Raw genomic sequence first — 12041 nt, 5'->3', positions numbered from 1 at the left:
ATCTACTTGTTCTAGTCAATTGTACTCAGTATGTGCTTTCAAATCTCTACTATTACTACTAAGCCACGCAATATGTATCAGAACAAATGCGACTTGAGCTTGCGTTTACCACGGTAAACAGTAATCAAAACAATGTGTCCTAGCAACGACAACCATGCTAAAATCTAATGACAAAAGATACAAAACACTTACAAAGTGCTGTCCTCTTCTGCTGCTCAACTGCTTCTTCTAACAAGTACTTGTAAACAAGGTAAATTGATATATAACCTTTATTAACTTTATATATCACAGCTATATAAACTTTATAAGTCACTCCTAAGGAACTTGTCTATGAAATAATAGATTATGTAATCCAGAAAATAGCAATTAATAAAACATTAATTACGTTTAAAATTATAGTTATTTTCAAAAATATATTTTTTTATGATTTCTGCCCTATCTCTTGTGTAGAGTACTACCGTGTGGTGACCATACCGGCTGGAGCGCGCAGCATCCGTGTGATGCAGCTTAACTCCTCCAGCTCTTATCTGGCCCTGAGGAATCTACAGAGGAAGTATTACCTGAATGGACGCTGGACAGTGGACTGGCCTGGACGACACTCCATCGCTGGGGCTATGTTTGACTACAAGAGAACCTACAATAGTCCTGAGAGCCTCATCTCCATTGGACCCACCAATGAGACACTGGTGGTTGAGGTAGTAGTTGCCTGTAACTTGTTTGATCTTCCATAATTGCATAACTGGCCAGTTACAATAAAAAAAAAAAAAACACTATTTTTTAAAATAACACTTATTTTTCTATTTATTCACTTTTACTGTGCTCTGTAATAAGGCATGTGGGCTCTGCTTTATTGGCTCTGTCTAATGAGAGCACTGGCTGGTGTGTCATACTGCTTGCCAGAGTCTGCTGTATTGTGTAAAGCATGCATCTCATCTCTCAATTATGCATTTAACAAGTCTTGATGTAATCAAGATGAATGCTGCTGGGCACAAAATAAGTGCTAGTAAGCGGTTAGTGAATGACTAGTAGATGACATTTATTAAAAGAAAACCTTATTAAAGAAATAGTTCATCCAAAAATGAAAATTTGCTGGAAATGCATTCACCCTCAGGCCATCCAAGATGTAGATGTGATTGTTTATTAATCAGATTTGGAGAAATGTGTCATTTCATCACTTGCTCAGCAATGGATGTTCTGCAGTGAATGGGTGCCATCAGAATGAGAGTCCAAACAGCTGATAAAAACATCACAGTAAAGCCAAAAAGTTAACATCTGGAGAAGACAAAAGCTGAAACAAATCCATCAAGTTGTTTTAAAGGGGTCATGACATGAGAAATCAAATTTGCCTTGGCACAATGTTTTAATGGTACCTTACCCTTTGTACCATTAAAACATCCTACAAGTTTAACAGCTTAAAATGCTCTCCTCAATATAAACAAAGCATTTATTTAATCAAGCTCCAAAACCGACTCATTTTGGATCCAATGGGACCATGTGTCATCACCCAGGCACAGTCGTTTGCATAAACACATCTCCAGAGAAAGACATTGACGAATAGTCACCTTCTTAACATAGACCCCAGCCACTGTCGTTCACTTGCTAAACGGCTGACACATACCCTGCGTTCCGTTCTGAAGGGCTCATTCCTATGCCCTTATCCCTTCAAAGGGTTTACACTCCAGAGTGAGAGCTTTGAAGGGTTGAAGGGTGTAGGGGACCAAACAACTATTTCTTGAAGTGCCCTTCTGCGTCATCATCCCATGCCCATATGGAGACGCTGTCATCATGCAAAGAATCATGGGGGGCTGAAGTGTCCATCAGTTGTACATTTCAAAATCCTTCATTTCGAAGGGATTTTTGAAGTGGACAGTTTTGAGCACTTCGGTTTGGAACAACCCTTCAATATGGGAGCCATGATTGTTTTCACTCCAATGTGCCCTTAAACTAACAAAAGTGGATTCGGACACGCCCTGAGTGCACCTGTGCCGTGCGCTTTAGACCATGAGGCTTAGATCGTAGTTGCTAAATTCAAACTTGAAAATGTTATAAAAACTTATGAAAGAAAATGATAGGAAACTGGCATAAACTTCCAACATAAAACAGGTCACTTGTAAGCTTTTTTTATTAACTTATTTTTTTATTTTATTTTTTGTTGATATTTATATGTTACTGACTCATATCAAGCCACTGTAAACTATTTGTATTACTCTACAAAATGGAATTATGGTTAAAACGACCTTTTTGTAACACATTTGACTGTTAAATGCAGAATGTTCTGATAGCAGAAGACATTGTTCTGTGGGCAGCGCTCTGTCTTAACAGAGTCAGTGTACTCATTGTCCTTAAGAATTAAAGAAGAATGGTTTTGTTATTTCCTGTGTAGTTGATGGTTCATTAGGTCTTGTGTGTTTGTCCTTGCACAGGTTCTCATGCAGGGCTGGAATCCGGGCATTCAGTGGGAATACACACTGACCAAAGAGCATACAGAGAGACGCAACCAGCCCAAACACAACTACACGTGGGCCATCGTTCGCTCGCAGTGCTCAGCCAGCTGTGCAGGAGGTACTGATCAGACTGATGTAAGGGAAACAGGTCAATTTAGCTCAAAGGGAATCATTTAAGATTTTAAAGGGAATTTGAACAGAATCACTGTTTCACGGCTGATCACTGAGACGGCCAGCGATTCACTGAACGAGCCGTTTAACATCAAATCTGCGCTGGATATTAATATCCAAAGTATAGTGACAACACTATTAATTAGCACAGTAACAAGATTGGCAGTTTAAGACATTAACTTGTAAGCACAAAACGCAAGATACTTCTCTTGTCAATATAAATAAGGCTTTATTAGATAAATCTAAGACATATAAACTAATCTAACACATAAGCATACGCACTCACACATTCACACAAGTTGCAGGAAGATAGAAAGTTAGGAAAGAATGAGTTTAAGAGGATGAAAAAATGTGAAATCCCAAGTTTACAGCAATACGTGAAATTGCATAGACATGAACAACCATTAATCACTTAATTAACCCTTGCACTGAGTTCCTCAATGAGGTTAAAATTATATTAGATAACACCAGTACAGATGTGAGTCTGGAGGTTACTTGTGTTGGCTGTTTAATGGGATTCCCTTTGTTGTCGCTGAAAAGGGGGTTTCCCGAAGTTGCTGATTGACTGGAAGTTCAGTAGTCGTTGAAGTGACGTCTTGGGAAGCCCGTGGTTGGACGTTTGCTGAAGACGCAGAGTTGTGGGCTGGTTGAAGTTGAACGGGCACTCGAGGTCAGACTCGGAGACACGGCGTTACAAAACTTAACTCAGAACACGAAACTCTCAAACGGAAAAGAAAAGAAACTAAAGTAAAAGAACAGAAGTAAAGTTTGACGAGACTAGGTGGTGTTTCTTCTCATTGTGGCTAAGTAGCAGCAGGCGTGCAGGCCGAAGCACGCTGAAACGGCGCTCGAAGAACGCTAAAAGTGATGACAAAGCATGACTAAAAGCTTAAACTACAAGCAAAGCTAAAAGCAGGCTAAAAGCCGGCATGACTGATAGCAAAAGCTTAACGAAAGCTCCAAGCTAAAAGCAAAATTTGATGGTGTCCTGAGTATTTAAACTGGCCTTTTGGCCACACCTCAAATGTTGTCTTGACCAATTAGATATTGTATTTTCTCGGTGTGTTGCATTGTTTGTCCCACCCATTCATAAATCATATGTTATCTTATCAAGCACGAGGTCCGAATTTTCCCGCTCTTGCAGGGTATAATTTGGACATGATTCCTATAACAAGAATATGATACATTTGATAAATAACTGAGTGTCAGAAACGTTTCAAGCAAGAAGATTCGAACACACACATACTAAACATGAATATGATCCCTTAAGCTATTCAAGAGTTATTTAAAAAGACATACACAATAAGTGATTAGAAACATTATAATCAAATGTGTGGGTTCATGTATGATATGGAGTTGAGCAATGGACTGATATCCATTTAGAAGTCTTTTTTGAGTTCATTTTGGTGCATATATGCATTGGAAGGCATTCTCTGTGCCATTCTGGGGAGAAAGGATATGTCCTGTGAAGACCAGAGGGGTTAACAGGTCTCCTTAGGAATTTCAGTCTGGTTCTGCTAGGTGGGGGGAAGTCAATCCAACGATCTTGTTTACTCTCATGGCTTTACATGTGAGGTTCAGACTGTCCATTTATTCGATTACTTGCCCCAAATTAGACAATCTCTTCTTCGAATTGAAATTGTCAATAATTGTTCTAATGGTGTTAATGTTGAAAGCTGTTCTGTGAAAGAGTTGGTTGGTTATCAGACTGTGGTGCTAGGAGTTGATTTACAACATCCTGCCTTTCTGTGGAATTCGGCTCATGTTTCAACCAGGCTCCCGATCGAATCTTTAATTTGTCTGGTTCACGCTACACTGAACACAACCTGCTGCTAATAGAGGAACATGGCAAATGTAGACCAGACATTACACTGCAGTCACATGTTAAAATATTAACACTTTAACTGAATCAGTCTGCTACAGATCTTCTGGGGGTCTGTGATTCTGGTCCAGCTCAAGCTCATTATGCCCTGTTGATTGCAATACACATACAATCTTGCGCTGATTCAATTTACGGATGTTCGTAATAAAATGCATATAAGCAGAAAATGCATTCCATGGAAATCAAACCAATGTGCGTCGCTAGTATTTTAAATTGTTATTCACTGAAAATCTAGACATCTATCCTAGCTCATTTATGAGAGTTTATCAGATTTGTCAACAAATCTTTCTTATGAATCAGACCTTTTCAATGTATCATTTGATCCAGTTCACAAAATCAGTCTGAATGATTTATTACAGTTTTTCTCGATTGCTAACACCCAATTTATAAAACAATTCACCACTTTCTCACAACTATAAACACAATCCAAAACTACACACCAACTTGTGCAAACTTCAAACTTCCAGGTCAAAGTCAAACATTTTAGTCAAAAACACATTCTGTCATCTGAAGTACTGCAGTGCACTGTAATTGTAATGTGTAAGTAGTGTAAAAACCCTGTAGATGAGCTTGCAGGCCAGCTTTCATTAAGATCATTCCATGCACAAGAAAATGTTCAACTATAATGCTTTATATTTCATTAGCAACAAATGACCTTGGACCTTGCCCCCTTCATTTTTCTTTTCTCCTCCTATTCCTCTTTGTATCCCACTACCAGGATTAATTTTCCAAAACTCATAACCAGTTGTGCTCCTGTTCATATCATCCTGAGATTCTGTCCTGTGTGTCATCAGTTTTGCAACTTAATGTTAACACATGGATAAATGTGTGCTATTTGTGTTCGTTTTGTTATTCTTGAGGTTTTGCGTTTGTGTTTTCTGAATGAGAACATGGTTAAACCTGGTTAAAAATGATGCCGTTCTTGTGTAGAGTTTTTTTCAGAAAACACTAAGCAAATTGGAGCATGTGTGAAAACAGATGAAATGTCTTAAAAAGTTTTGGGAAACGTGTCTTTTTTTCGAGAACTGAATGAGTGGTTTGGAAAATTGTGCCAAATGAAACAGTTATAGTGTGTTAGCAATCGAGAAAAACTCTAATTCTTTTAAAGTGTATTATTTCCTTAAGTGCAAGGGATTTTGTAAAACCTGTTGCATTTTTTTCAGAAATTACATATCAGTGCACATGCATCCAAAATCAATCTAAGTGATCTGAGTGAAACTCAACAGCATTGTTGTGTGTTTCTCAAGCGTATCTGCTGGTCTGTGCAGGTGTAACTCTATAGCAGAGTCTCAGGTGAGTCCATAAGGTCTGTTCCCATCAGTAGAGCTGACACTACTCTTTCACACCAGACCTGACATCAGCGCTCTGTGATGGTGTGTGGAGAGCCTGAGGAGAGGCCAGCTGTTAGGAGGTCGGAGGTCAAACGCCCTACAGGCGACCTCTGGAAAACTGCTTCTTCAGCTCAAATACCTTGAACTTTCATAGTTCATGATGATTTCCAGCTTATGTCAGTTCATCAGGGGATTTGAGTTTTTTACATGTTGTTTGTGTTTGCTCCTCAGGTCAGATGGTCAGTAAATCAGTCTGCTACAAGGATCTGAGGGTTCAGGTGAACACGTCTTACTGTACCTCGCAATCTCGGCCGTCCACCGGTGTGACGTCCTGTAACACACAGCCCTGTCCCGCAAGGTAACGTCTTTACTGACCTCCTCTCATCTGTTCACACACTGAGAGAGACATGTCTAAAGAAACCAGTGTTAATGTAGTATCATTTCTAAACTGTTGTACTGTAGATATTTCTATTTGTATTTAGTTCATTTTAATTTGGGAAGGGAAGGGAAGGGAAGGGAAGGGAAGGGAAGGGAAGGGAAGGGAAGGGAAGGGAAGGGAAGGGAAGGGGAAAAAAATATTATTAAAATTATTAACATTAATCTAGTTACCTAGGCAACCTTTCTTATTTTCATTAAGTTTAACTTGATTTAAAATAAACAAAATTTTAAACTTAAAATAATATATTAAAAAAATAAAATGGACATATTTAATATTTTATATAAATAAAATAACAAATAAAATGGCAAAACTCACACCTGTTACTAAATCTAAAATTATAATAAAACTAAACATATTAAAAGAAAAACAAATGCAAAATATAAATAAAAACTAGTATGTCACTGATACTAAAATAACACTGCTTCAACTTAGTTAACATCAGACATGTTTTATTATTCTTCTAATAGTTTATTCTTCTAATAGTCACACGGTGTCATTCATTGGGCATCATCATTATACATTTCATTAACTGTTTAGGATCCACATACTGTGCATGCTTGTGTTGTTTTACTCAATAAATGCCTTTAACTACGGTGGCCAAGAGAGCTCAACCTGCTGCAAATGAAAAAAAACAACTGCAAATTAAGAAAACATCTTCATCAATTTTACAACACACGCTGCAAATACTCACAACACAAACTAAGAAACACGGCGCAAATAGGCACAGACCACCTCAATGTGTTTAAAGGGTTAGTTCACCCAAAAATTACAATTGGGCTGTGCCAGAGGCATCCTAGGTGTATATGACTTTCTTCTTCCAGACAAATCCAGTCAGAGTTTTATTAAAAATTGTCTTTGATCTTTCAAGCTCTATCATTGTAGTCAGCGGGTGTTGCAGTGCTTCAGTCCAAAAGAAGTTAAATAAAAAGCACCCATCTATAAAAACCATGTCTCACACACTCTTGGGGGTGAACAAAGGCCTCCAGTAGTAAATCAATGCGTTTTTGTAAGAAAAATATCCATATTTAAAATGTAATAATCACTTGAATCTAGCTTGCGCTCACTGTTGTACACGGAAGCAGTTCCGGGCGGATGATGTATGAGGTCAGTGCTGCGCATGCACCACTCAGAAGTGACGCATGCAGAAACACAGCGGAGAGATCAAAACAAAACAACGGTCACTAATTAGAAGAACAAAACGAGGATTTGTAAAGAAGAATGTTGGAGGAGACTGGTTTTCCTTTGCTAAAGTAAGGAAACTTTGCTTCTTTTGATCCTGTAAACAAATGTTGTTTTTCACAAGACTCACCGGCGCATGTGCAGCGCTGACCTCCATACGTCATGCTTCCGGAACTGGTTTTTGTGTACAACAGTGAGCGCAAGCTATAAACCCGATTCCAAAAAAGTTGCGACACTGTACAAATTGTGAGTAAAAAAGGAATAGAATAATTTATAAATCTCATAAACTTATATTTTATTCACAATAGAATATAGATAACATATCAAATGTTGAAAGTGAGACATTTTGAAATGTCATGCCAAATATTGGCTCATTTTGGATTTCATGAGAGCTACACATTCCAAAAAAGTTGGGACAGGTCGCAATAAGAGGCTGGAAAAGTTAAATGTACATATAAGGAACAGCTGGAGGACCAATTTGGAACTTATTAGGTAAATTGGCAACATGATTGGGTATAAAAAGAGCATCTCAGAGTGGCAGCGTCTCTCAGAAGTCAAGATGGGCAGAGGATCACTAATTCCCCCAATGCTGTGAGGAAAAAATAGTGGAGCAATAACAGAAAGGAGTTTCTCAGAGAAAAATTGCAAAGAGTTTGAAGTTATCATCATCTACAGTGCATAATATCATCCAAAGATTCAGAGAATCTGGAACAATCTCTGTGCGTAAGGGTCAAGGCCAGAAAAAACCATACTGGATGCCCTTGATCTTTGGGCCCTTAGACGGCACTGCATCACATACAGGAATGATACTGTAATGGAAATCACAACATGGGCTCAGGAATACTTCCAGAAAACATTGTCGGTGAACACAATCCACCGTGCCATTCGCCGTTGCTGGTCAAAACTCTATAGGTCAAAAAAGAAGCCATATATAAACATGATCCAGAAGCGCAGGTGTTTTCTCTGGGCCAAGGCTCATTTAAAATGGACTGTGGCAAAGTGGAAAACTGTTCTGTGGTCAGACGAATCAAAATTTGAAGTTCTTTTTGGAAAACTGGGACGCCATGTCATCCGGACTAAAGAGGACAAGGACAACTCAAGTTGTTATCAGCGCTCAGTTCAGAAGCCGGCATCTCTGATGGTATGGGGTTGCAGGAGTGCGTGTGGCATGGGCAGCTTACACATCTGGAAAGGCACCATCAATGCTGAAAGGTATATCCAAGTTCTAGAACAACATATGCTCCCATCCAGACGTCGTCTCTTTCAAGGAAGACCTTGCATTTTCCAACATGACAATGCCAGACCACATACTGCATCAATTAAAACATCATGGCTGCGTAGAAGAAGGATCCGGGTACTGAAATGGCCAGCCTGCAGTCCAGATCTTTCACCCATAGAAAACATTTGGCGCATCATAAAGAGGAAGATGCGACAAAGAAGACCTAAGACAGTTGAGCAACTAGAAGCCTGTATTAGACAAGAATGGGACAACATTCCTATTCCTAAACTTGAGCAACTTGTCGCCTCAGTCCCCAGACGTTTGCAGACTGTTATAAAAAAGAAGAGGGGATGCCACACAGTGGTAAACATGGCCTTGTCCCAACTTTTTTGAGATGTGTTAGTGCCATGAAATTTAAAATCAACTTATTTTTCCCTTAAAAATGATACATTTTCTCAGTTTAAACATTTGATATGTCATCTATGTTGTATTCTGAATAAAATATTGAAATTTGAAACTTCCACATCATCGCATTCTGTTTTTATTCACAATTTGTACAGTGTCCCAACTTTTTTTGAATCGGGTTTGTTGATTCAAGTGATTATTACATTTTGAATATGGATATTTTTCTTACAAAAAAACAACGCTTCGCTACAGAAGACCTTTGTTCACCCCACGGGGCCATGTGAAACACTTTTTTATGGAGGGGTGTTTTTTATTTCACTTCTTTTGGACTGAAGGAATGCAACACCCGCTGAGTGGCATTAAACAGCTTGGAAGATCAAAGACAATTTGATGTATTTTGAGCATTTGCAGTGCGTTTCTGTTTTTGCGGCGTGTCTCTATATTTGCCTAATTTGCAGCAATTGCAGCATATGAAGAAGATGTTTTCTTAATTAGCTGGTTCTTTTTCTATTGCGTGTGTTTTCTGAAGTTGCAGCATGTTGAACTCTCTCAGCCACGATATTTAACACCATAGACCAATCATTTAAATTACATAAGTTTATTATGCTTTATGCATAATAACAAAGTTTTTTATTCGCATGCTAGTCACCACATGGTTATGATTTGTTGCAGGTATTTGACACAAGGTACAGATGTTGTCTGATCTTGTATCACTGCAGCCAATCTCAGTGTGTGTGTGTGTGTGTGTGTGTGTGTGTGTGGGTGGGTGGTTTTAAACCTCACTGCTCATGTTTTCTCGTGTCCATCATCAGATGTTTTAGAAGTGTCTCCATGGCAGCGTCATGCAGAGCACGGTTTTGGTCTCGATTATCAAGCTTAGTGCAGCTAGACTCCAGGGCAGAGTAATTACCAACAATGTCCAATGGCTTGGAAATTCAGACACAGAATGACGCTCACATCAGCTCTGCCAGCATCTCAGTTCACAGAGCAGGTTTTGTGCATCCCTGAGGTCCAGCGCAGAGCCGTCTTCACAGCTGACAGAGAGACTCCTCGTGCCTCTGAGAGCTTCTCTTAAAGCATTAAAGTGTCTGAAGCTCCTGTAAACCTGCCTGATGCTCCGCTGATTGTTTCCCAAGTGTAGCAGTGTTTTCTTTGGCAGTGAGAACCAGCTCTTTCTCCCTTGTTTCCTACTCTTGCTCAGTTTCTCAGTTTCTCTGTATCTTGAGTGTAAGAGGCAGATCACGCACTATAATCCTGCTAAGCGTCTGCATCTGTGCCGTCATTAAAACACTAAACACACAGCTGCTCATACTGATGGGAAAACATTGCACTGCTGCTGCTTCTCCTGTTAAGCCATATCCACTTAAGACCTGAGCATCTCTTAACAATAGTAATAATAATCATAATTACTATAATACTATATTTCATTTTCTTCTTCTTCTTCAAAATTTTTGAGGGCCTAAACATGCTCAAAAACTCATGAAACTTTGCACACACACACCAGAAGTGGTGAAAATGTATCTGATATGGGTTTCAAAAGTGGGTGTGGCAAAATGTCTCAATCCTTTTGCAAAAAGTGCGCTTTACAATTTTTGTTGCATTCTTTTGAAATCAAAGAACTTCATCAAAGTATCCTGCTGAAAAAAGTAATTATATCACAGTTTCCACAAAAATTAATACTTTTATTCATCAATGTGTGCAGCACAACTGTTTTCAACATTGATAATAATCAGAAATGTTTCTTGAACAGTAAATCAGCATATTAAAATGATTTGTGAAGATTATGTGACACTGAAGACTGGAGTAATGATGCTGTAAATTCAGCTTTGATAAATAAATAAATTACAGTTTAACAGATATTCACATAGAAAATGGCTATTTTAAATTGTAATGATATTTCATTTTTTTAAATAAATACATTTGTTTTTGATCAAATAAATACAGCCCTTATGTTTTAGTTTGTTTGTTTGTTTTTCAAAACATTAAAGAATCATAACGGCCTTAAACCTTTGAATGGTAGTGCATGTATGTTTTTTAGATTTATTGTTTAACAAAATGTATATTCCGTTTTAATCAAATTAATTATATGATATGCCTATTAATTAATTAACATACTAAATGTCTTAACTTTTGCTGAGAAAGCTTTTGATGTGAATATAATTCATTGCATTATTATGGAAGACCAAAGCATTACATAGACAGCTTTTCAATCAAGAAACTAACATGAAAAGGTGAGATGCCTTTAAAAGAGCTTGTCTGATTCCCACTGGTAATAGATTCCCGATTTGGGACTAATAAAGCATTTTAATTACATTCACCTGGACCGTGAACCTGCATCCCATGAGTCTTCGAGCTTCTCCAGCGCGATATGAGTTTAGTGATTGAAACAAACAGGTCATTTCCCCAGTGCCTGTGAGAACATGCTTCATCCATCATGTTTGCATGCACTCAAGGCTGATTTGATGGCTGATAAAGAAGGGCATTGCCCAGTAAACATGTTGAGATGAATTGGCCCACCGATGGGCGTCTGGACGCTCGGTCTGGGCGAGGCGAGTTGAAAGGTCACTTTAGCCAACTGGCACGTCTTGGGTGTACCCTACATTACTCACATGTTGGCACCACCGTTCATCCATTCCTGGGACAGTGACAAAGGTGACCTCAGATCACCTGACCCCAGATCAGCACCAAAAATGGACAAGTGCAGACCAGCACACGGTCATTGGATTCGACAATTCATGACAGGCAGATCCGAGAAACAGAGACTGTGATGCTGAGAGGCTGTTTCGTAGGTTTGTTGTTGTTGCTTCTATGGTTTTTCTTGATGTTTGACAACCAGATGCAGGTTTTTGTGATCTCAGATGCCAGAACTGTTATTATTTATTCAGCATGATTGTGCAACAACCTGTTCTGACAGAATAATTTGAGCTGAGATAATGCAAACGAGAAATATCCTTTTCTGTCTCGACATGCA

General features: G+C 38.7%; 1 protein-coding gene across 4 annotated transcripts in view; it reads left to right on the top strand.

Annotated features, from left to right (window-relative positions):
• LOC109106373 (A disintegrin and metalloproteinase with thrombospondin motifs 16-like) overlaps positions 1-12041 on the top strand; it is a 93110-nt gene that overhangs the window by 63313 nt on the left and 17756 nt on the right. For all 4 annotated transcript variants that reach the window (XM_042740469.1, XM_042740470.1, XM_042740468.1 and 1 more), the window contains 3 exons: positions 451-695; positions 2424-2562; positions 6060-6186. In XM_042740469.1, the coding sequence (XP_042596403.1) occupies positions 451-695; positions 2424-2562; positions 6060-6186 (511 nt within the window). The remainder of the gene's footprint in view (positions 1-450; positions 696-2423; positions 2563-6059; positions 6187-12041) is intronic.

The sequence above is a fragment of the Cyprinus carpio genome, chromosome B16, assembly GCF_018340385.1.
Source record: "Cyprinus carpio isolate SPL01 chromosome B16, ASM1834038v1, whole genome shotgun sequence".
Lineage (NCBI taxonomy): Eukaryota > Metazoa > Chordata > Actinopteri > Cypriniformes > Cyprinidae > Cyprinus > Cyprinus carpio.
Note: the sequence above shows the minus strand (reverse complement) of the source record. Positions and strands in the feature narration are given on the sequence as shown.